This window comes from Bombina bombina, chromosome 6 (assembly GCF_027579735.1).
Source record: "Bombina bombina isolate aBomBom1 chromosome 6, aBomBom1.pri, whole genome shotgun sequence".
Classification (NCBI taxonomy): Eukaryota; Metazoa; Chordata; class Amphibia; order Anura; family Bombinatoridae; genus Bombina; species Bombina bombina.
Window position 1 is genome coordinate 671,249,772 of NC_069504.1, and position 26,483 is coordinate 671,276,254.

Below are 26,483 nucleotides of genomic sequence, written 5' to 3' on the forward strand. Positions count from 1 at the left end.
ATGACATTAAAATTTGAATGTAATGTTCAAATTTAAAATAGTATTTCTAGTCTACAACTGTGTTTAATAAATGTAATATTCAAATTTGAATGCTACATTCAAATTTGAAATAGTATTTCTAGTCTAATTCTGTGTTTTAATAATGTAATATTCTAATTTGAATGCTACATTCTAATTTAAATGTCACATTTGAATTCTAAACAGTATTTCTAGTCTAATACTGTGTTTTATAAATGAAATATTCGAATTTAAATGTCACATTCAAATTCAAATGTCACATTCAAATTTGAAATAATATTTCTAGTCTACAACTGTGTTATATAAATGTAATATTCAAATTTGAATGTCACATTCAAATTTGAATGTAGCATTTGAATTCGAAATAGTATTTCTAGTCTAAAACTGTGTTTTATAAATGTAATATTCGAATTTGAATTTCACATTCGAATTCGAATGTCAAATTTGAAAACTGTAAAAAACATTCAATAATAGAATTTTAATGATTATTGGTTCTTATCAACATTCGATTATGTAAATTGAATTTCTACAATAAAATTTGTTCTAACATTCAAATTCGAATATAAACACATTCGCCCATCCCTAGTTATGTTAACAGAGATATAGTACTATTTTATACTTAATTAGTGTTTGTATACGTGTTTATTTGCTAGTCATTCTTTATATTTGGTCACTTACTGTTATATTATAACTTTTCCTCATTTGTGGAAACTTTAGTGTTTATAGCTCTTTACAAACTTTGATCACTATTAATGACCCACATTTCAATCCATTAAAGATTACCATAAAAAAAAATTGAGTATAAGTTGGCTTTGTTCTCCATGTCATTCGAGTACATTAATTACAGCACTGCTTGAATACTAAGACATCTAAATTATGATTATACTGTATATATATATATATATATATATATATATATATATATATATATATATATATATATATATACACACAGTGTATATATATATATATATATATATATATATATCAGTATATCATTACAAGCAACTGAAAAAATGCATGAATATAACAAAAAATGAATGCATTGTTGTACCCTACATAAGTCAATACAAAATAGTCAAAATACTAGTCTAAAGGGGACCAATAAAAAGGCTATTTGATAAACATCTTTCTATAACTCATTCTATGTACACACTTATATAACATATTTCACAATATTACATTTTTGCACACATTTGGCTGTGCAAGTTTAGGATATTCCAGTCTCAGCTTTGATAAATTACTATAAAAATAAATAAATACAACTACAAACTTCTTTAAAAGGGAAATACAGTTCAACAGCAACACATTCTATCCTTTGCACTATTTGGACTGACATCAACTATTTTTGCAGTTTTTAATTTAAACATATAACAAAGAAAAATCTTTTTGTAAGAAAATAACAAAAGTGATGTACAGGTGTTACTAAGCTAACTAATAGTGGATACAATTGCAAGCTTTCAAGACATTGGGGTCCCTTTGTCAGACATTCTGAAAAACTCAAACTTCCTTAAGTGGAGCTTGAACCTGTAGATTTTGGTTCATAGCAAGAGGCTGTCTGTACAAAGTATCTTCTCCAGAGATTTGTTTTTCCTTCGTCCATAAACCAATTAAATTAAATTCTGCAGATAAAGTTTATTTTACATTGATGGTGATTTTCAACTAGCTGATAGCCATTAAAAACAAAATTTATGCTTACCTGATAAATTTCTTTCTTTCCGGACATGGAGAGTCCACAACGTCATTCCAATTACTAGTGAGATATTCAACTCCAGGCCAGCAGGATGAGGCAAAGAGCACCCCAGCAAAGCTTTTAAGTGTAATTGCCTTACCCATAACCCCCAGTCATTCAGCCGAAGGAAATGGAAAGGAAGAAAACACAAGGGTGAAAAAGGTGCCTGAGGTAAGCATAAATTTAGTTTTCTTTCCTAAGACACGGAGAGTCCACAACACGATTCCAATTACTAGTGGGAACCAATACCCAAGCTAGAGGACACGGAATGAACAGGGAGGGAGAAAAAGGCAGGAGGACCTAAACAGAAGGCACCACCATTTGAAGAACCTTTCTCCCAAAAGAAGCCTCAGCCAAGGCAAAAGTATCAAATCTGTAGAATTTGGGAAAAGTATGCAGAGAGGACCATGTTGCCACATTGCAAACCTGTTTCACAGAAGCTTCATTTTTGAAAGCCCAAGAAGAGGACAACCTTAGTGGAATGAGCCGTAATTCTCTCAGAAGGCTGCTGTCCAGCAGTCTCATAAGCCAAACGAATCAAACTTCTCAACCATAGAGACAAAGTAGTAGAAGTGGCCTTCTCATCCTTACATTTTCCAGAGAAAACAACAAATAGGGCAGAAGATTGCCTAAAATCTTTAGTAGCTTGAAGGTAAAACTTTAGAGCACACACAACATCTAAGTTATGCAAAAGACGTTCCTTATAAGAAGAAGGATTAGGACAAAGAGAAGGAATAACAATTTCTTGATTAATGTTTCAATCAGATACCACCTTGGGGAGGAACCCCAGTTTAGTATGAAGGACCGCCTTTTCAGTATGAAAAAAAGGTAGGGGGAATCACATTGCAGAGCTGAAAGTTCAGACACTCTGCGAGCAGAGGAAATGGCAACAAGAAACAAAACTTTCCAGGATAACAGTTTTATATCAACCACATGCATGGGCTCAAATGGAGCCTGCTGCAAAACTTTGAGAACTAAATTAAGGCTCCACGGGGGAGCAACAGGTTTAAACACAGGCCTGATTCTAACCAGGGCCAGAACAAAGAATGGAATATCTGGTAGGTCTGCAGACATTTGTGCAAAAGGATAGATAATGCAGAAATTTGACCCTTCAGAGCACTGACCGATAAACACTTATCCAGTCCGTCCTGAAGAAAAGACAAAATCCAGGGAATCCTCACCAGGCTCCAGGAGAACCCCTTAGATTTACACCAAGAAAGATATTTACGCCATATCTTATGGTAAATCCTGCGAGCAACCAGTTTGCGAGCCTGAATCATTGTTTTAATGACCTCTTCAGAAAAACCACGTTTAGACAGAACTAGGTGGTCAATCTCCAAGCAGTTAGCTTTAGAGATTCTAGGGCCTAGATTACGAGTTTTGCGTTAGCCTTAAAAAGCAGCATTGAGAGGTCCCAACACTGCTTTATTCCCAACTCTGGTATTACGAGTCTTGCAGGTACAGGTGTACCGCTCACCTTTTTCCGCGACTCGACCATACCGCAAATCCACTTACGTCAATTGTGTATCCTATCTTTTCAATGGGATTTTCCTACTGCTGGTATTACGAGTCTTGGAAAAAGTGAGCGGTAGACCCTCTCCTGTCAAGACTCCTACCGCATTTAAAAGTCAGTAGTTAAGAGTTTTATGGGCTAACGCTGTAACATAAAACTCTTAACTAAAGTGCTAAAAAGTACACTAACACCCATAAACTACCTATTAACCCCTAAACGGAGGCCTTCCCCCACATCGCAAACACTTAAATAAAATTTTTAACCCCTAATCTGCCGACCGGACATCGCTGCTACTTTAATAAATATATTAACCCCTAAACCACCGCACTCCCACCTCGCAAACATTAGTTACATTTTATTAACCCTTAATCTGCCGTCCCTAACTTCGCTGACACCTACCTATATTTATTAACCCCTAATCTGCCGCCCACAACGTCGCCGCAACTATATTAAATGTATTAACCCCTAAACCTAAGTCTAAACCTAACCCTAACACCCCCCTAACTTAAATATAATTTAAAATAATCTAAATAAAATAACTACTAAATAATTACACCTAATCTAATCCCCCTAATAAAATAAACCCCCCCCCAAAATAATAAAAATCCCTACCCTATACTAAATTACAAATAGCCCTTAAAAGGGCTTTTTGCGGGGCATTGCCCCAAAGTAATCAGCTCTTTTACCTGATTACTTCTTCACCCAACCGTAATCAGCTCTTTTACTGATTACGTCTTCACCCAACCGGGCAGAAGTGGTCCTCCAGACGGCCAGAAGTCTTCATCCTATCCGGGCAGAAGAGGTCCTCCAGATGGCCAGAAGTCTTCATCCAGACGGCATCTTCTATCTTCATCCATCCGTAGCGGGTCCATCTTCAAGACATCCGATGCGGAGCATCCTCTTCCTTCCGACGACTAACACTAAATGAGAGTACCTTTAAGTGACGTCATCCAAGATGGCGTCCCTTCAATTCCGATTGGCTGATAGAATTTATCAGCCAATCGGAATTAAGGTAGAAAAAATCCTATTGGCTGATCCAATCAGCCAATAGGATTGAGCTCGCATTCTATTGGCTGATTGGAACAGCCAATAGAATGCATGCTCAATCCTATTGGCTGATTGGATCAGCCAACAGGATTTTTTCTACCTTAATTCCGATTGGCTGATAGAATTCTTTCAGCCTATCAAAATTGAAGGGACGCCATCTTGGATGACATCACTTAAAGGTACCGTCATTTAGTGTTAGCCGTCGGAAGGAAGAGGATGCTCCGCGTCGGATGTCTTGAAGATGGGCCCGCTCCGCTCCGGATGGATGAAGATAGAAGATGCTGTCTGGATGAAGACTTCTGGCCGCCTGGAGGACCTCTTCTGCCTGGATAGGATGAAGACTTCTGGCCGTCTGGAGGGCCACTTCTGCCCGGTTGGGTGAAGACGTCTCAAGGTAGGGTGATCTTCAAGGGGTTAGTGCTAGGTTTTTTTAAGGGGGGATTGGGTGGGTTTTAGAGTAGGGTTGGGTGTGTGGGTGGTGGGTTTTAATGTTGGGGGGTATTGTATTTTTTTTACAGGTAAAAGAGCTGATTACTTTGGGGCAAAGCCCCGCAAAAAGCCCTTTTAAGGGCTATTTGTAATTTAGTATAGGGTAGGGATTTTTATTATTTGGGGGGCTTTTTTATTTTATTAGGGGGATTAGATTAGGTGTAATTAGTTTAAAAAAAGTGTAATTATTTTATTATTTTCTGTAATTTAGTGTTTTTTTTTTCTGTAATTTAGATAATTGTATTTAATTGTATTTAATTGTAGTTAGTTTAGGGAATTAATTTAATTATAGTGTAGTGTTAGGTGTAATTGTAACTTAGGTTTATTTTCATTTTACAGGTAAATTTGACTTTATTTTAACTAGGTAGCTATTAAATAGTTAATAACTATTTAATAACTATTGTACCTAGTTAAAATAAATACAAAGTTGCCTGTAAAATAAAAATAAACCCTAAGCTAGCTACAAGGTAACTATTAGTTATATTGTAGCTAGTTTAGGGTTTATTTTATAGGTAAGTATTTAGTTTAAAATAGGAATAATTTAGGTAATGATAGGAATATTTATTTAGATATATTTAAATTATATTTAAGTTAGGGGGTGTTAGGGTTAGGGTTAGACTTAGGTTTAGGGGATAATATATTTATTATAGTGGCGACGACGTTGGCGGCGGCAGATTAGGGGTTAATAAGTGTAGTTAGGTGGCGGCAACATTGAGGGTGGAAGAGTAGAGGTTAATAAATAAAATGTAGGGTTCGGCGATGTTGGGGGCAGCAGATTAGTGGTTCATAAGTATAATGTAGGTGGCGGCGGTGTCTGGAGCGGCAGATTAGGGGTTAATAATATAAAGCAGGTGTCGGCAATGTCGGGGACGGCAGATTAGGGGTTAATAAGTGTAAGATTAGGGGTGTTTAGGTTCATGTTAGGGTGTTAGGTGTAGACATAACTTTTATTTCCCCATAGGAATCAATGGGGCTGCGTTAGGAGCTGAAAAGCTGCTTCTTTGCAGGTGTTAGTTTTTTTCAGCCGAATCTGCCCCATTGATTCCTATGGGGAAATCGTGCACGAGCACGTTTAGCCAGCTCACCGCTACCGTAAGCAGCGCTGGTATTGAGGTGAGATGTGGAGCTAAATTTTGCTCTTCGCTGACTTTTCTGCGGCTAACGCCGGGTTTGAAAAAACCCCTAATACCAGCATTGTCTGTAGGTGAGCGGTGAGCTGAAACTGCTCGTTAGCCCCGCAAGACTTACCAACAAAAACTCATAATCTAGCCGTAGGTTTGGATGAAGGAAAATACCCTAAAGTAGAAGGTCCTTACTCTGAGGTAACCTCCAAGGAGGTAGAGATGATATCCTTACCAGATCTGCGAACCAGATCCTGCAAGGCCATGCAGGAGGTATTAGGATCACTGATGCTCTCTCCTATTTGATATGAGCAATGACTTGTGGAAGGAGAACAAACAGAGGAAACAGGTAAGCCAGAGAAAACCCCAAGGAACCGCCACAGCATCTATCAGAACAGCCTGAGGATCTCTTGACCTTGAACCGTACTTTGGAACCTTGGTGTTGTGGCGAGACGCCATCAGATCCAACTCTGGAACCCTCCACTTGAGGGATATTTGACACTTCCGGATGGAGAGCCCACTCCCCGGGGTGAAAGGTCTGTCTGTTCAAAAAATCTGCCACCCAGTTGTCCACTCCCGGAATGTGGATGGCAGATAGGAGACAATCGTGGGCTTCTCCCCACTGCAGAAAGCGGGTCACCTCCTTCATGGCTAAGAAACTCTGAGTCCCTCCCTGGTGGTTGATGTAAGCCACTGAGGTGATGTTGTTCGATTGAAATCTGATAAACCGGACAAACGACAATTGAGGCCATGCTGATAGAGCATTGAAGATAGCTCTCAACTGCAAGGAGGACTCTTCCCGAGACCAAAGGCCCTGACCTCCGTCAGAAAAATTTTCATGGACAGGGAATCTATGATAGTCCCTAGGAAACACACCTTGGTACATGGAACAAGAGAACTTTTCTCCAAATTCATCTTCCACCCATGGGAATGTAGAAAAGACAACAGCATCTCTTCTAAGATTGGGCTTGTTGAAAAGAACCAAGATGTCATCTAGATAAGGTGCTACAGCAATTACCTGGGATATGATCACAGTCAAAAGCGCCCCCAGAACCTTTGTGAATATTCTGGGAACCGTAGCCAGACCAAATAGAAGTGCAATACATTGGAAGTGCTTGAGGAGAAAGCTGAGGCATGTCACACACAGCAGAATCTTGAGAGACACTTGGCTCAGAAGGGAGAATTTTTTTCTTTGCATTTTAAAGTCTTTGCTAAACAGGATGAACAAAACTGCATAGGTAACTGCCTGTGAAATAAAAATAAAACCTAAGATAGCTACAATATAACTATTAGTTATTTTGTAGCTAGCTTAGGTTTTTTTACAGGTAAGTATGTATTTAGTTTTAAATAGGAATTATTTAGGTAATAATTGTAAGGTTTATTTAGATTTATTTTAATTATATTTAAGTTAGGGGGTGTTAGGTTTAGGGTTAGACTTATGCTTAGGGTTACGTTAGGGTTAGGTTTAGGGGTTAATATATTTATATAGTGTTAGTGATGTGGGAGGCCAGAGGTTTAGGGGTTTATAACTTTAGTATAGTGGCGGCAACATTGGGGGCAGCAGATTAGGGGTTAATGAGTGTAGGTAGGTGACGGCGATGTTAGGGGCGGCAGATCAGGGGTTAATAATTGTAATGTAGGTGGCAGTGATGTTAGGGGTTGCAGATTAGGGGTTAATAACTGTAATGTAGGTGGCGGCGATGTTAGGGGTGGCAGATTAGGGGTTAATAACTGTAATGTAGGTGGCAGCGATGTCGGGGGCGGCAGATTAGGGGTGTTTAGACATGGTTTTTATGTTAAGGTATAAGGTTTAAACATAACTTTTTCTTTCCCATAGACATCAATGGGGCTGCGTTACGGAGCTTTTGTTTCCGTGATCGCATGTGTCAGGCTTCTTTTTTGCCGGCTCTCCCCATTGATGTCTATGGGTAAATTGTGCACGAGCATGTCAAAGCAGCGCTTGTATTTTGGTGCGGTATGGAACTCAACGCCACCATATCGCCCGCACAAACCTGCTTTTTACAAACCGCTTTTGTGGCGGTCGTTAATTTCCCTATAGCGCTGAAAACTCATAATCTAGCTGTTATATTGCAGAGCTACTCACAAATTCCATATTTTTCATTCAAATTCCATATTTATCATTGAGTGGGTAAAAATCTTTTAGAATTCTACAATCTTCAAGTTGTGATATTGCAACAATTTTTATGCAAGAATATTAGTTTCCAGAATAGGTTTTATTGTATTTAGTGCATTATTTCAAAGTACAGAAGATGAAATTTAAAGGGGCGTTTTTAAGAAAATACAATGCAATTGGTTGCACCAGAGAAGGGGGCGGCATCGCACAATAATCCTCTTGTGCAATGTTAAATTTCGCCTTGCAAACCTGGTAAATTTACCCCGTAGTGGGCTAGATTATGAGTGGAGCGCTTGCTGGTTAACATTCCTAGACAAGGTTTTTTGCACGCCCCAAGTTGTGTTTACAAGTTGAAAGTAAAAAGTTAGTGCACAAACGAAAACCCACCACAAAAAGTTGAACTTCGAATATCGCAACTACGTTAACATGCAAACATTTTTTTAACATCCATAGTCGTGTGCTAACCCGATCGCGTTTATTCAAGAGAGCTAACATTCACATTCCAATGTTCTTCACAAAGAATGTGATCTAGTTATTCTTCAATAAATATTTATATCTGATAATTTTTTGATAAAATATACAGTATGGGGCATATTTATCAATGTGCGAGCCGACATGATATGAAGTAGCGTATCATGTCCGCCGCACAGCATACACTGTCAGCATTTATCATTGCACCAGCAGTTCTTGTGAACTGCTGATGCAATGCCGCCCCCTGCAGATTTGTGGCCAATCAGCCGCTAGCAGGCCTCAGAACAGGCGGACAAGTTATGGAGCAGCGGTCTTTAGACTGCTGCTTCATAACTTCTGTTTCCGGCAAGCCTTCAGGAGATTGATAAATATGCCCCTATAGCCCTACCTCTATATAAATGATCATATAAAGGTATATATAGATATATTTAGAAATATCTATTTAAAAATACTTAGAACATATTCCCTTATTTGAAGAACATTGGAATGTGAAATAGTTACAGTACATACACAGTATAACAAAGGGCTCCAATGCACCTATATATGTGTCTATAGATGATACATATGTGTTTATATGTGTATATACTGTATGTCTGTAAATACATACAGTATCTCAAAAAAGTGAGTACACCCCTCACATTTTTGTAAATATATTATTATATCTTTTCATGTGACAACACTGAAGAAATGACACTTTGCTACAATGTAAAGTAGTGAGTGTACAGTCTGTATAACAGTGTAAATTTGCTGTCCCCTCAAAATAACTCAACACACAGCCATAAAGGTCTAAACCGTTGGCAACAAAAGTGAGTAAACCCCTAAGTGGAAAAGTCCAAATTGGGCCTAAAGTGTCAATATTTTGTGTGCCACTATTATTTTCCAGCACTGCCTTAAAGGGACATTAAACCCAAATATTTTCTTTCATGATTCAGATAGAGCATACATATGTAAACAACTTTTCAATGTACTTCTATTACCAATTTTGCTTCATTCTCTTAGAATCCTTTCTTGAAGAAGCAACAATGCATTACTGGGAACTAGCTGAACACATTGGTAAGCCAATCACAAGAGGCATATATCTGCAGCCACCAATCAGTAGCTAGCTCCCAGCTTCTGAGCCTATCTAGATATGCTTTTAAACAAAGTATACAAAGGTAACAAAGCAAATAAGATAAAAGAAGTTCATTGGAAAGTTGTTTAAATTTGTGTGCTCTGTCTAAATCATGAAATAATTTTTTGGGGTTTCATGTCCCTTTAACACTCTTTGGCATGGAGTTCTCCAGAGCTTTACAGGTTGCTACTGGAGTCCTCTTCCACTCCTTCTTCAGTGTTGTCACATGAAAAGATATAATAAAATATTTACAAAAATGTGAGGGTTTACTCACTTTTGTGAGATACTGTATATACACATATAAATGCATTAATACTACATATGTTCCCACATATAAACATATACAGTATATATATATATATATATATATATATACACACATATATATTTAGACTTGTGTATTTATGTATCTCTATGTTAAAGCCCTTTGCAGGCTTTTGTTTTTCTAACTCCAGAGCCCTCATGTCTTTTATTTCAAGCTGAAAGTAAAAGCATTCCCTCAAGGGCAATCAAATTTAACGCACGTTGGGTTAGCGCGACTGAAGACCTCATGTAAAGGGTTAACGTTAAAATAAAAGTTGCAGCAAACACAATGTAAATACATTAAAATAAACAATTACACTTATATAAACTCTATCTGATAAAAAATATTCATATAAATATTAATAATTTTTTAGAAGGGATCAAAGGTATATTGTATATGACCATGTATTTGATTGCAAAGGGCTATAATATATATATATACAGGGAGTGCAGAATTATTAGGCAAATGAGTATTTTGACCACATCATCCTCTTTATGCATGTTGTCTTACTCCAAGCTGTATAGGCTCGAAAGCCTACTACCAATTAAGCATATTAGGTGATGTGCATCTCTGTAATGAAAAGGGGTGTGGTCTAATGACATCAACACCCTATATCAGGTGTGCATAATTATTAGGCAACTTCCTTTCCTTTGGCAAAATGGGTCAAAAGAAGGACTTGACAGGCTCAGAAAAGTCAAAAATAGTGAGATATCTTGCAGAGGGATGCAGCACTCTTAAAATTGCAAAGCTTCTGAAGCGTGATCATCGAACAATCAAGCGTTTCATTCAAAATAGTCAACAGGGTCGCAAGAAGCGTGAGGAAAAACCAAGGCGCAAAATAACTGCCCATGAACTGAGAAAAGTCAAGCGTGCAGCTGCCAAGATGCCACTTGACACCAGTTTGGCCATATTTCAGAGCTGCAACATCACTGGAGTGCCCAAAAGCACAAGGTGTGCAATACTCAGAGACATGGCCAAGGTAAGAAAGGCTGAAAGACGACCACCACTGAACAAGACACACAAGCTGAAACGTCAAGACTGGGCCAAGAAATATCTCAAGACTGATTTTTCTAAGGTTTTATGGACTGATGAAATGAGAGTGAGTCTTGATGGGCCAGATGGATGGGCCCGTGGCTGGATTGGTAAAGGGCAGAGAGCTCCAGTCCGACTCAGACGCCAGCAAGGTGGAGGTGGAGTACTGGTTTGGGCTTGTATCTTCAAAGATGAGCTTGTGGTGCCTTTTTGGGTTGAGGATGGAGTCAAGCTCAACTCCCAGTCCTACTGCCAGTTTCTGGAAGACACCTTCTTCAAGCAGTGGTACAGGAAGAAGTCTGCATCCTTCAAGAAAAACATGATTTTCATGCAGGACAATGCTCCATCACACTCGTCCAAGTACTCCACAGCGTGGCTGGCAAGAAAGGGTATAAAAGAAGAAAATCTAATGACATGGCCTCCTTGTTCACCTGATCTCAACCCCATTGAGAACCTGTGGTCCATCATCAAATGTGAGATTTACAAGGAGGGAAAACAGTACACCTCTCTGAACAGTGTCTGGGAGGCTGTGGTTGCTGCTGCACGCAATGTTGATGGTGAACAGATCAAAACACTGACAGAATCCATGGATGGCAGGCTTTTGAGTGTCCTTGCAAAGAAAGGTGGCTATATTGGTCACTGATTTGTTTTTGTTTTGTTTTTGAATGTCAGAAATGTATATTTGTGAATGTTGAGATGTTATATTGGTTTCACTGGTAAAAATAAATAATTGAAATGGGTATATATTTGTTTTTTGTTAAGTTGCCTAATAATTATGCACAAGTCACCTGCACACACAGATATCCCCCTAAAATAGCTATAACTAAAAACAAACTAAAAACTACTTCCAAAACTATTCAGCTTTGATATTAATGAGTTTTTTGGGTTCATTGAGAACATGGTTGTTGTTCAATAATAAAATTAATCCTCAAAAATACAACTTGCCTAATAATTCTGCACTCCCTGTATATATATATATATATATATATATATATATATATATATATATATATATATATATATATATATACTTTTATTGCAAGCATGGTGGTGGGAGTGTCATGGTCTGGGCCTGCATGAGTGCTGCCAGCACTGGGGAGCTACAGTTCATTGAGGGAACCATGAATGGCAACATGTACTGTGACATACTGAAGCAGAGCATGATCCCCTCCCTTTGGAGACTGGGCCGCAGGGCAGTATTCCAACATGATAACGACCCCAAGCACACTGCCAAGACGACCACTGCATTGCTAAAGAAGCTGAGGGTAAAGGTGATGGACTGGCTAAGCATGTCTCCAGACCTAAACCCTATTGAGCATCTGTGGGGCATCCTCAACTGGAAGGTGGGGGAGCGCAAGGTCTCTAACATCGAACAGGTCTGTGATGTCGTCATGGAGGATTGGAAGAGGGCTCCAGTGGCAACCTGTGAAGCTCTGGTGAACTCCATGCCCAAGAGGATTAAGGCAGTGCTGGAAAATAATGGTGGCTACTCAAAATATTGACACTTTGGGCTAAATTTGGACATTTCAACTTAGGGGTGCACTCACTTTTGTTGCCAACGGTTTCGACATTAACAAATGTTTGTTGAGTTATTTTGTGGGGACAGCAAATTTTCACTGTTATACAGGCTGTACACTCACTACTTTACATTGTAGCAAAGTGTCATTTATTCAGTGTTGTCACATGAAAAGATATAATAAAATATTTACAAAAATGTGCAGGGTGTACTCACTTTTGTGAGATACTGTATACCAAAATGGGTCTAGACCAATACTTTGGGTTGTCTACTAAAAAAAATATATATACATGTGAAGGGTTATTCAGGTATTCCTGACAGATATCAGTGTTACAATGAAACTATCGCTAATTTTGAAAATAGCAAAGTGCTACTTGTACGTATTGCCCTATAAATGGCAAAAATGCAAAGAACATGTAAACATTGGGAATTTCTAAACTCAGGACAAAATTTAGAAACTATTTAGCATGGGTGTTTTTTAGTGGTTGTAGATGTGTAACAGATTTTGGGGGTCAAAGTTAGAAAAAGTGTGTTTTTTTCAATATTTTCATCATATTTTTTAATAGTAAATTATAAGAAATTATGAAAATAATGGTATCATGGCGAGAAAAACGGTATATAATATGTGTGGGTACAGTAAATGAGTAAGAGGAAAATTACAGCTAAACACAAACTCTGCAGAAATGTAAAAATAACCCTGGTCCCTAACGGTAAGAAAATTGAAAAGTGCTGTTGTCACTAAGGGGTTAAACACACACACACACACACACACACACACACACACATATATATATATATATATATATATATATATAAATATTTATTTATCTATCTATCATCTATCTATCTGTCATCTATCTATCTGTATATACCTATACCAATTTATCTGTTCCTATAGATATACAGGTATAGATATATATTTTACATCAACATTATCAGATTATAGAAATATATATTTAATAATAAAAATTAAATAGGAAGATATATGCAACGCAATTCGGGTTTCGCGGTTTAGTTCTAACGTAGTGTCAGGTTAGCATACATTAAAAATTTAGTTATCTTAAGGCGCATTATTGAAATGTTAAATATTAAAAAAATATTAATAATAATTATTAAAAATTATTAAAGGAACATAATACTCATATGCTAAATCACTTGAAACTAATGCAGTATAACTGTAAAAAGCTGACAGGAAAATATCACTTGAGCATCTCTATGTAAAAAAAAGAAGATATTTTACCTCACAACTTCCTCAGTTCAGCAGAGTAAGTTCTGTGTAAAAAGTTATACTCAGCTGCTGCTCAGCTGCATGTAACAAACAAAAATGAAGAAGTGAACAGCAGCAATCAGCATCAGCAGTGCTGAGGTCATGAACTCTTTTACTGTGATCTCATGAAATTTGACTTAACTCTCATGAGATTTCATTGTAAACTTCCTTGCACTGAATAGGGAAATAAGTTGAGTGTGCATGTAAGCTCGCTCCTTCCGCTGTCCCGGGACAGACATACTGATTTGCTGCTTAGAAGTCCTTTACAATGGGATGTGGCTACTGAGGAATTTTTGAGGTAAAATATCTTTCTTTTTTACATAGAGATGCTCAGGTGATATTTTCTAGTCAGCTTTTTACAGCTATGCTGCATCACTTTCAAGTGTTTAAACATTTGGGTATTAAGGCCCTTTAAAGGTGTACTAAAAAAAATCTAAATAATTAATAGAATATAAATATAAATATATATATATATATATATATATATATATATATTTACAGTATCTATAATAATTTGTAATAATTATAATTAATATGTTTTCATATTTAATATTTCAATAACACGCCTTAAGATAAATAATATTTCTTGTAAGCTAACCTGACACCGTGTTAGACCTAAAGCATGAAACCCGAATTCAGTTATGCATATTTTTACATTTCAATGTCCATCACATAGAATTTTTTTTGAATTTGTTTTATATATATACTGTATATATATATATATAAAATAACGTAATATATATATATATATATATATATATATATATATATATATATATACTGTATATATACCTTTATATATCTATATGAGTAGATACATAGGTATAGGTATATACATACACATACACACACATATATATATATATATATATATATATATATATATATATATATATATATATGTGTGTGTATTTAAAAAAATAACATTGTCCTTTGTGTGAAGAACATTAGAATGTGAAATATTATTTACTCCTGTCGGGTTAGCACGCAAGTGAAAAGTGTTACGTTTTTTTCTTTTGCACTCTCCTTTGAAGTCTATGGGGAGAAAACGTCAGTGCAGTCGAGATATCTAAGGTTCTGAAGTTAGAGCGAATCAGGTTTTACTCGTGTACATACAAAAAGATTACTTTTAGCAATGTTTTCACTAGAATTGATACATTAAAAATGAGCAATACAATAATCATTTTCATTTATCAACATGTAATTGAAAAGACTGAAGTACACACTTGGGATACGGTACGCATTGGCTTCATGTGTCGTCTTAATTTTATGCAACCTTTTGTAACTTTTGCATGTTAGTTTTCCAGACCACACAATTTATTAAAAATAAATCCCACTGATTTTGTCACAGTTTAAAGTTACATTACAAATACTGAATCACTGATTTGTGAATGTGCAGTTTTTGCCATCGGGAGGCCGATTTATCATCGGTCTGTCCGACATGATCTGCTCAGACATCGATGAATGCCGACAGCATACGCTGTCTACATTTATCATTTTACAAGCAGTTCTTGGCCGCTAGCAGGGGTGTCAATCAACCCGATCGTATACAGTCGGGCGGATTGATGCCCGCAGCCTCAGAGCAGGCGGACCAGTTAAGAAGCAGCAGTCTTAAGACCGCTGCTTCTTAACTGCTTTTTCCGGCGAGCCTCAACACTCGCGCGGAAACAGGGGCATCAGCGGCCTTTCAGCCCGTGATAAATTGGCCCCAGGGTCTGGGAAAACTTAAAATTCAAGATGGCTACATTCAGTGTGAAGATGCAGAGCTTCACTAACCAGCACTTGTAAAAGGTAAAAAAAGAGAATGGCTTTGAACAGAGCTACAGACACAAAACGAAAAACAATAGCATGGTGTGTAGTAGCCATTCTACTGTAGTTGTACTCAGCAGTTTAATATCCCTTTAAATTCCTAAAATAGTGATTCCTGGACTATGCCAAGTTCCATTAGGGACCAGCAAGTGCACTATTGGTCCAAAGCAGAACTGATACTGTGTGTTTAACCCCTTTGTGGGGGTTAAACACACAGTAGAGCAGGGTCGAAAGGGGTAAAATTACATGCTCTAGTTTTTTTTTACTATTATTGCCCTTTAAGCATTAATGTGACTCTGTATGGGTTCTGGCTTATGTATGAATGGGAACTATTACAGGGGGTTTATAGCTATTTAAAGGGACAGTAAAGTCAAAATTATACTTTCATGATTCCGGTAGAGCATACATTTTTAAATAACTTTCCTATTTACTTCTGTTATAAAATTTGCTTTACGCTCTTGGTATCTTTTATCGAAGTGTAAAACTAGGTAGACTCATAAGAGCTCATGAGTGTGCACGTGTCTTATGTACTCTATGGCAGCAGTGTTTTGCAACATTATTTGTAGCTTTGCTATACAATGTTGCAAAACACTGCTGTCATAGACTACTAAAGACACGTGCACACTCATGAGCTCTTATGAGCCTACCTATTTTTATTCTTCAATAAAAGAAACTAAGAGAACAAAGCAAATTTGATAACAGAAGTAAAATGGAAGTTGTTTAAAATTGCATGCTCTATCTGACTCATGGAAGATTTAATTTTGACTTTACAGTCCCTTTAAACATTTAATCATGAAAAAGACTTTGATTCATTTGTATGGAAAAAAAAGACGTAACATATTGTGTTAAAATATCCATGTGTGGCAGTGCCTGCTTCCATTACTAAGCTCGCTGTTGCAGCATATTATTGAGAATAGTACAGTGAGTGAGTGACTTACCATACACATTAGAGAATCTAGAAAACACGGTGAGAAAATAGAGCCAGTAGCAAATGCTGCGGTCATAAAGAATTTTGTCTCTGGGTGTTTTAGGAGAGTGGAGTTTTCCTGCTCGATAAATGTGATGTTTGATGCTTGTTCTGTTAGAAGATCAAGAACAAATGATTGATTATAAATAAGGCTTTTCAATGGGTTAGAAAGCTTGTGATGTACTTTTTTAGTGGTAAATAATCATAATAAAAAAGTATCACCATGTGAAACACTATCATATTTAAAAAGCAGCAGAGAAAAGTATGAGAGCATTTAATAAAAAATACATTCACTTAAAGGGATATGAAACTCAAAAATGTAATGATTCAGATTGAGCATGCAATTTTAAGCAACTTTCTAATTTACTTCTATTATCATTTTATCTTTGTTCTTTTGGTATCTTTTGTTGAAAAGCAGGGACGTATGTTTAGGAGCCGGCCCATTTCTGGAGCACTATATGACAACAGTTTTGCAAGAATGTTATCCATTGGCTTGAGCACTAGATGGCAGCACTATTTCCTGCCATGTAGTGCTTCAGATGCCTACCTAGGTATCTCTTCAACACAGAATATTATGGGAATGAAGCAAATTTGATAATAGAAGTTAATTGGAAACTTTTGGTTTCATATCCATTTAACCCCTTAAGGACTGGGCATTTCAGACTAAGGGGCCCATTTATCAAGCTCCAAACGGATCTTGAAGAGCCGTGTTTGCTATCATTTTTATTTTATTTTTATTAAAAAAAAAAAATTCTGTAGTATAGCTGCCCCCTCCCTCCCTCCCTCCCTCATTTACCCCCTCCTCCTCCAATATAATATCCCTACCCTCTAAAACTCCATTCACCATATGACCCCCCTCTACGCACTTCTCCCTCCTCCCCCTCTCTCCTTCCCCCTCCTTGCCGTTATCAGGTTTTTTTTTCTATAGCATAGTGGTCCCACCCGTCCCCGCCATCAGTTTTTTTTTCTATAGCATAGCCGTCCACCCGCCTCCCTCCTAACCCTCCCACACCACCAACGATCGGCACCGCCACTGCCCGGTGCAGAAATTAGCGAGATCATGGCAGAGAGAGGACCCGGACAGCAGCATTGTACAGGGTATAACGCTGGTCCTTAAGGGCTTAACGAACAGTGTTGTACAGGGTACAGCGCTGGTCATTAAAGGGGTTACATTTTAGTAGATCCACAAGAAAGCCTCCTGGTGGTGTTAGCTGCAAATATAAAGGAACATAATGTACACAGTAAATGTTGATATTGTCAATTACATACAGATATAAGTATATCCACAGACATAACTAGTATATCCAGTTCTGGGATTACAATTGTAACCTTCTGTTATTCTGCTGCAAGGGTTAACTGAACTCTGTACTTTGCTCAATGCTGCATCAAATGGTTGTGACTTTTTCACTTTCAGAGACTTCCCGTAAGTTATAGTTTAGTCAGTGCTGTTCCAAGACTGGTGAGAGGTGGATGTGTGAAATTGTTAGTGGTGATGGAGGCCGCAGCCAGGACCTTGCATGCTGTGGAATCTTAGCCTGATATCACAGCAAGAAGCAGCTCTCTATGGACTCTGGTAAAACTGTTGTTACAGACTGTCAGCACCCAAGTCTGTGAAAGTTACATTGCTTAAAGCAGACTTTCTGAAGACTTAGTTAATGTTTGCCTTACCCTTAGAGCATTTCTCATCCTCCAGGTTGAGAGTTTAGTTCCAGTGTTCCTGTGTTCCATAGAATCCTGCATTGAATGTGCTAATCTCATCTCCCTTCATCTGAGAGCAGTAAGTATTCAGTGGGAGAAAAGAGGCCAGAGGACCAGGCCTTATCCAGAACATTCTGCAGGAGGATTCAAGTAGTGGAACATTTGCATTTAACCACTCACAGTAACTGCACTATCTGCAACTTACTAATGGCCGCAATGTGCACCAGCAACAAGGGACTTTACAGATCTTTTTCAGTCTAATTGGTAGAAGGGTACCCTGCAAAGTGTGTGACTTTTTCCAATGTGTTAATATGCTATTTTGTATAATAATGATTTACTGTTTCAAATACTAGATTAGAGTTTATTGAGGTTATTAGGAAGTAGCAGCATTTATACTGATATACAGGCATACTGTTATTATTGTTTTAATTATACTTTGTTCTATTTACATTTAAATACATTACTTTAATATCTGCTTGTCTAAATATTCTGTGTTTGTGGGGTATTTATTGTCTCAGTGATGTGAGTTCCTGAGATTTATTATCACTAAGTTGAGGCACTGAACACTGTTAGTCAAAATATCCCAGACTTCCTACTTCTGCGGAGACTCAGATTATTCCTGTGAAGACACAGAGCCAAAGGTGACTGTCCAGCCTGCACTATCTTCACCGAGGATGGGTCAGGAAGGGGTTACACCATGAATCAGGAAGAAGATAGGCGGATAGTAGCATTAGGTTTTAGTGAGGAAAACAGAAGGAAATGGCAAATTGACAAACAATGCTCTAAAACGGTGTTTCCCAGACCCAGTCCTCAGGACCCTTACTCAGGCCAGATATTCATTATATCTTTACTAGAGCACAGATGAAATTATCATTTGATACGCGGGCTGATTGTTTCACCTGTGCTCTAGTTAAGATATAATGAATATCTGGCCTGAGTAAGGGTCCTGAGGACTGAGTTTGGGAAACACTGCTCTAAAACATAAAAGTGTGCTTAGATAATAAACTCAAAAGTGTTTTGTTTAGTTCTCTCAGGTAGCTAAACAAAGTCTGCAAAAAGAGCTTTGTCCTGATGAAATACCAGCTACGGAGGATCACAAGAGATAGCTGCTAATTCAGATACTCTCCTAGACGAGGAAATAGCGAACAAAAACAAAACCTTCCACGTATATCAAACATATGCATATGTTCAAAGGGAGGGGATTGTAAGACTCTTAGAACCAGATTCAAACTCCATGATGGAGAAATAGGTTTGACCACAGGTCCAATTCTATCCAAAGTCTGAATAAAAGCCTAAATATCTTGGAGACGAGCCAGCTTCCTGTGCTACAAAACAGCTTTGAAAAATGACCCATCAGAGATTTGGCCGATTGACCCTTATCTAGGACATTCTGAAGGCACTGCAAGATTCGATTAATTCTAACAGAATGCCATGTATATCCTCTATCATAACACAAATAAAAATATACCTTCCACACCTTATCATAAATTTTTCTAGTAACAGAAAGCTTGATTAAAGGTCTTGAATATGGAAACCTAAAAAAAAAAACTTTGAGAAAGAACTTACTGCTAGATTACGTGTATTGCGTTAGAGGTTGTACGGTGCTAACGAGCAGTTTTCCTTCACCGCTCACTTACCTACAGCACTGGTATTACGAGTTTTCAGAAACTCGTCGTTAAAAGACAAGAAGTGAGCATTGAGCAAAATTTTGCTCCAAATCTCACCGCAATACCAGCGCTGCTTAAGTCAACGGTGAGCTGGTGTAACGTGCTCGTGCACGATTTCCCCATAGGAATCAACGGGGAGAGCCGTTACCTAGCTAAAATAAATACAAAAGTACCTGTAAAATAAAGTTACAATTACACCTAACACTACACTATAATTAAATTAAATTCTATCAGTCAATTGGAATTAAGGTAGAACAAATCCTATTGGCTGATGCAATCAGCCAATAGGATTGAGCTGGCATTCTATTGGCTGATTGGAACAGCCAATAGAATTCCAGCTCAATCCTATTGGCTGATTGGATCAGCCAATAAGATTGAACTTCAATCCTATTGGCTGATTGCATCAGCCAATATGATTTTTTCTACCTTAATTCCGATTGGCTGATAGAATTCTATCAGCCAATCGGAATTGAAGGGACACCATCTTGGATGACGTCATTCAGTGTTAGCCGCCGGATGAAGAGGATGCTCCGCGTCGGATGTCTTGAAGATGGACCCGCTCCACGCCGGATGGATGAAGATAGAAGATGCCGTCTGGATGAAGACTTCTGCCCGTCTGGAGGACCACTTCGCCTGGCTTGGATAAAGACTTCTCCTGGCTTCTTTGAGGACTTCGGCCCAGTTGGATGAAGACTTCTCCCGGTAAGATGATCTTCAAGGGGTTAGTGTTTTTTTAAGGGGGTATTGGGTGGGTTTTAGAGTAGGGTTGGTTGTGTGGGTGGTGGGTTTTAATGTTGGGGGGGGATTTGTAATTTTTTTTACAGGTAAAAGAGCTGATTACTTTGGGGCAATGCCCCGCAAAAGGCCCTTTTAAGGGCTATTTGTAATTTAGTGTAGGGTAGGGCTTTTTTATTTTGGGGGGCTTTTTTATTTTGTTAGGGGGATTCGATTAGGTGTAATCAGTTTAAAAATTTGTTTATTATTTTCTGTAATTTAGTGTTTTTTTTTTTTTTGTACTTTATCTAATTTTATTTAATTGTATTTAATTTAGGGAATTAATTTAATTATAGTGTAGTGTTAGGTGTTAGTGTAACTTAGGCTAGGTTTTATTTTACAGGTCAATTTGTATTTATTTTAGCTAGGTAGTTATTTAATAGTTAATAACTATTTACTAACTATTCTACCTAGTTAAAATAAATACACACTTGCCTGTAAAATAAAAATAAACCCTAAGCTAGGTACAATGTAACTATTAGTTATATTGTAGCTAGCTTAGGGTTTATTTTATAGGTAAGTATTTAGTTTTAAATAGGAATAATTTAGTTAATGATAGTAATTTTTATTTAGATTTCTTTTAATTATATTTAAGTTAGGGGGTGTTAGGGTTAGACTTAGATTTAGGGGTTAATATCTTTAGTATAGTGGCGGCGATGTTGGCGGCGGCAAATTAGGGGTTAATAAATGTAGGTAGGTGTCGGCGATGTTAGGGACGGCAGATTAGGGGTTAATAATATTTAACTAATGTTTGCGAGGCAGGAGTGCAGCGGTTTAGGGGTTAATATATTTATTATAGTGGCGGCGATGTCCGGTTTGGCAGATTAGGGGTTAAAAAATGTTTTAAAGTGTTTGTGATGTGGGAGGGCCTCGGTTTAGGGGTTAATAGGCAGTTTATGGGTGTTAGTGTACTTTTTAGCACTTTAGTTAAGAGTTTTATGCTACAGCGTTGTAGTGTAAAACACTTAACTACTGACTTTAAAATGCGGTACCAGTCTTGACAGGAGAGGGTGTACTGCTCACTTTTTGGCAGACTCGTAATACCGGCGCTATGCAAGTCCCATTGAAAAAATAGGATACGCAATTTACGTAAGTGGATTTGCGGTATTTCAAAGTCTGGCCAAAAAAGGGAGCGGTACACCTGTACCTCCAAGACTCGTAATATCAGCCGGCGTAAAAAGCAGCGTTAGGACCTCTTAATGCTGCTTTTTAAGCCTAACGCACAACTCGTAATCTAGCCGTTAGTGTTCAATCTTGAAGCAGTTCGATTGTGTGACTGAAAATTTTTATAAAAGAACGGACCTTGAGATAGAACATCTGGACGTTGAGAGAGACCCTACGAAGGCATGCTAGACATCTGAACCAGATCTTCATACCATGTCCTGTGGGGCCCAGCAGGAGCTACTAGGATTGTCTAAATCTGTTCTTGTTTTATCCGAACAATCACCCTCGGAAGGAGTAAAACTGGTGGAAACTGATAAACTAGATGAAAGTTGCAAAGAGTGCATCTAATAATACTATTAATAAACTTGAGTATCTCTCGACCTCGACTCACAATTGGGAAGTTTGCGGTTGAGGCAGTCAATATCCGGAAGACCCCAGCGACACACTAACTGATCGAAAATCTCCTGATTGAAAGTCAATTCTCCTGAATGTAGAGTCTGATGACTCAAATAATCTGCTTCCCAAGTGATGACTCCAGGAATGTGAATTGCTGAGATGGTACACTGATGAACTTCTGCCCAATTCTGAATGTGAGAAACCTCTTTCATTGCTAGAGCCCTGCGAGTACCACCCTGGTAATTGATATAAGCTACCGTAGTAATGCTGTCGGACTAATAACAAATAAATGTAACTGATTGGAGAAGAAACCAAGCCTGAAGAGCTCTGAAGATGGCACAGTTCCATGGTATTTATTGGTAACCTCACCTTGTGAGTTGACCAAACTCCCTGAGACTGAGTCGCAGACTGTGCCTCAATGTAAGAGACTGGCATCTATGGTAATTATTCCCCATGACAAACGAAGAAAACTCCCCTTGGAAAGAGAACTTCTAACTGCAGAGTCTAGCTGGATTAGCGAAGTCAGGAAGTGGCGTCTCTATTCCATGCCTTAGCATACATAGCTGCAGTGGACGCAAATAAAATCTTGAAAATTTAATAATGTCTGATGCTGACACTAACAGACCCACAACCTCCATGCACTGAGCCAAGAATCTTGGGGTAGGGAATATAATTTCTGGGAAGTAGTTTGAAGCTTGAGCTTATGTTGGTCTGTCAAATATAGTTGCATGGAAACCGAGTCTATAATCACTCCCAGAAAGGACACCCTGGTGCAAGGCGTCAATAAACTGTTTGCAATGTTGACTTTCCAGCCATGATTGTGAAGAAACCAGAACAGTTTCTCCAAAAGAGCGGCCACTAAAGGTAAAGAGTGAGCTTGAACCAAAATATCATCCAAGTAATGAGCCACAGCTATCCCCTAAGCTCTGACGACAGATAGAAGTGCGCCCAAAACTTTGGTAAAAATCCTAGGAGCTGTAGAAAGATCAAAGGGGAAAAACTATAAACTGATAATGTCTGTCCAGGAAGACAAAGCAAAGAAAAAAGTGATGTTCTTTGTGGTATGAATGTGCAGGTAGGTATCCTTTTAGTCTATTGTTGTCATGAACTGACCTTGAAGAACCAAAGGGAGGATAGATCTGATATTTCCCATCTAGAAGGATGGAACCCTCAAGAACTTGAAGGTTGAAAGTTTTCAGATCTGTGGGTGCCATTCCTGGCAGATGCTGAAAAGTAGCTGTATTTCTTTTACCTCCACATGAATCCTCTTGTTGTAGCCACCTGTAACACTTGCTTTTAGCTTACCTCATATGGGTTGAGTAAGCACTTAATATTTGTTTGTTTAATAGTCTTGCATTAAACGGTTTTATACTATTGGAAAACATTTTTCTCTGTTAAATATTTTTTACAACTTCATAAATAGAGAACGCCATTGAATTAAACAACAATACTGCTAACTCCAGGAGATAGTGAAGCTACAGGAGATCAGTGGGGACCACTCCTACCCCTCTCCCTGACAGAGCAATACCCTTACCTCATAGGATTGAGATAGGGTCTGGTGAGTAAGCATTATTGCTTTTCTTCTGGATTCTGATTCTAAGATCTGCTGTTTATATTTACTGAGAAAATTACAGCCTCTACATTTCCTGCATTCTATGGGTTCCACTGTTTATATATGAACTGCCTATTTTTGGTTTCAGCAGCATGATAAGAAACTTGATACTATTTGAGTACTTCTGTGCGCTGTTTAGCCTCTTCTTACTACATTTAGATATTGTCTTACTGTTAGGATTAGGTGTCCTAAAGATACATTTCCATAGGTGCACAGCAGCATAACGTTTTTGTCCTATTTTCCTTCATTTATTTTATATAGAAATTTAGACCTTTGTGCTTGGTAAAGTAGCATAACTTTGGTTATACTATACCCCTTTCCTACCATACATCTGTTAGGTGGAAAAATACCCTCTAAAGGGTCTAACCCAGCAGAGACAGTTCCAGTCTGCTCCATTAAGAATCTTTTACTAATAAAAATCCTAATACAGATATGAACAGGTCCAAGAGTGTGTTGTAAATTGGACAAGAGAAATATAAACACAGCAGAAAAATATAATCACAAATCTCTCTAGTACTTTAATCAGCTGCTACAAAACAAACAACAATTAAGTACTAGAAAGTAACTGTAAGTTTATAAATTTGAATATCAAAGAAAGACATACCTTTTGTATAATTTAGTCTCGCTATCCAGACAAATGCAACTTGCGTAAATTACTTAATGCAGATCTTCTCATAGCAGAGGTATTTGGGGCACAAGGTAATCTAAGTCATACAGTCTGGGCCAAGGCCTTACAGGAAACAGTAGTACAAATCATTAAACAAACACAGAGCCCATAAGCAAGCTAAAGTCATATACCGAGTCAGTCCAAACAAGGCGGTAGATTTATTAAGTAGCGAATGCTGCTTTCTACCCACAATGTTTCCGGCTCACCGGAAACATAAGTTAAGAAGCAGCAGTCATAAGACCGCTGCTCCTTAACTCGATACAATCGGGATGATAGACACCTCCTGCTAGCATTCACAAATGTGCAGGGGGCAGCATTGCACAAGCATTTTACCAGAAATGCTTGTGCAATGATAAATGGCGCCCACCATTTGATAAATCAGCCCACAATTTATACACAAGCAACCACATGCTACAAACATAGAGCTAATATAGACTACTGCAATTAAGGCCGAATTGATCATCTAGGCCTCCTTAAAGGTACAGTATGCCTAACTGCAGCAGGAACAATAGTCACTCTTTTAGCCAAGTGCCTATTATTACAATTGGATAAATGGGCATACCTTTGTCACTGCAAAGCCTTCACTAGAGACCACTGTTACAGTCTATGTTCATGGTGAGGCAAGGAAAGAGAGGCAAAAGGAAGAATGAAAGAACTGAGGTCATGGGGACAGTTTTATAAAATGTGGGAAAACTGCTATATTTGGTTTTGGGATTTATGGTGAAAACGATTGGAGTTTATATAACATATTCAAAGGCCTTACTATGTTATCTCACAATACCTATTCCTGGATACAGCCACTAGAATCATTAACATAAAGGAGATTATTTCAGTTACTTCAGTCTCATGTGATAGCTATAGCATGTCTGTGGTATCAAACAGACGCTTTTACTGTGAAATAAAAACTGTCAGCTTTACTTTAGTTGCAATGTAAGGGAGCCTCCTTGTGTTCTTAGATAACAGACTGTGCCATGTAACATTAATTTGACAAGCATCACCTCCCAGCGTGCTGGAACCTTTGGAGGACTCCTAATTAAACCGTAGACACCCGTCGGTTTTATTTGTGAGGTGGTTTCATTGCTAATACACACAAGATGATTTAATTAGTGGCATGTGTGCTGATTAGCTGCATTTAGCAGCAGCGCTGTTGGTAACACAGGAGGAAAAATGCTAAAATAACAAGCGTACATTTGCCAGGTCACAGACAAACATGTACGTCTACTGTAGCCAAGGATAGAGAGAATGATCTGTCACTCTGCTCAACATGCCACCCTGTGCATAGAAGAGCAACAGGAGAATTCGGCAACAAAGCAAACATTATCATTCAGCAGGGAATGTACAACAAATACTATGTGTAATTCATTCTAGTTTGAGAAGCTGTCAGATTATTGTGAATACAGGGATTATCTCAAGTATTTGTTCACAGAAAGAGTAAAGGTTTCAAGGATATGCCCCTTAGCATAGGTGGTGGGTAAACAAGCATATCTGGCATAGAAATAAAACTGCGTGGAGTTTTATATTTAATTGTCATGTTAAACTGTGTGTTATTGAGGAATATTTAATGCAAAGGTGACCTGCTGTAATTAGTATATTTTTTTTTTGTTTTAGTGTCCTTTACTTTCAGTCCTAGATTCTAAACCACTCAAATGTCCATCTGATCGGATGTTTTAGATTGCTCTTTTTTATTATTATTATTTTTACGAAACTTAACTATTCCAATAGATTTGGTATTGCTGCAAAAATATTTTTATCTCATGGTTGTCAAACGCATAAAGCCCACAAAAACAGCCCTTTACCTTGCATAGGAAAAATGTAACAATGTTATTCAAATTAATAAAGTCATTTTATTTTTATTTTTTAAACTCTACGTTTTTCAAGCGGCTGAAAACCACTTTATGTGAAAGATGTGCACATATTCTATTTTTATTAAAAAGATAAAATTATAGTTTAAATCAGGCAAACCTTCACATAAAT

The 26,483-nt window shown here is 37.8% G+C and overlaps 1 protein-coding gene across 1 annotated transcript in view; it reads right to left on the bottom strand.

Annotated features, from left to right (window-relative positions):
• The window catches only part of LOC128664555 (calcium-activated potassium channel subunit alpha-1-like), a 183,028-nt gene that overhangs the window by 16,523 nt on the left and 140,022 nt on the right, over positions 1-26,483 (bottom strand). The window contains exon 4 of the mRNA XM_053719373.1: positions 16,503-16,642. Within this exon, the coding sequence (XP_053575348.1) occupies positions 16,503-16,642 (140 nt within the window). The remainder of the gene's footprint in view (positions 1-16,502; positions 16,643-26,483) is intronic.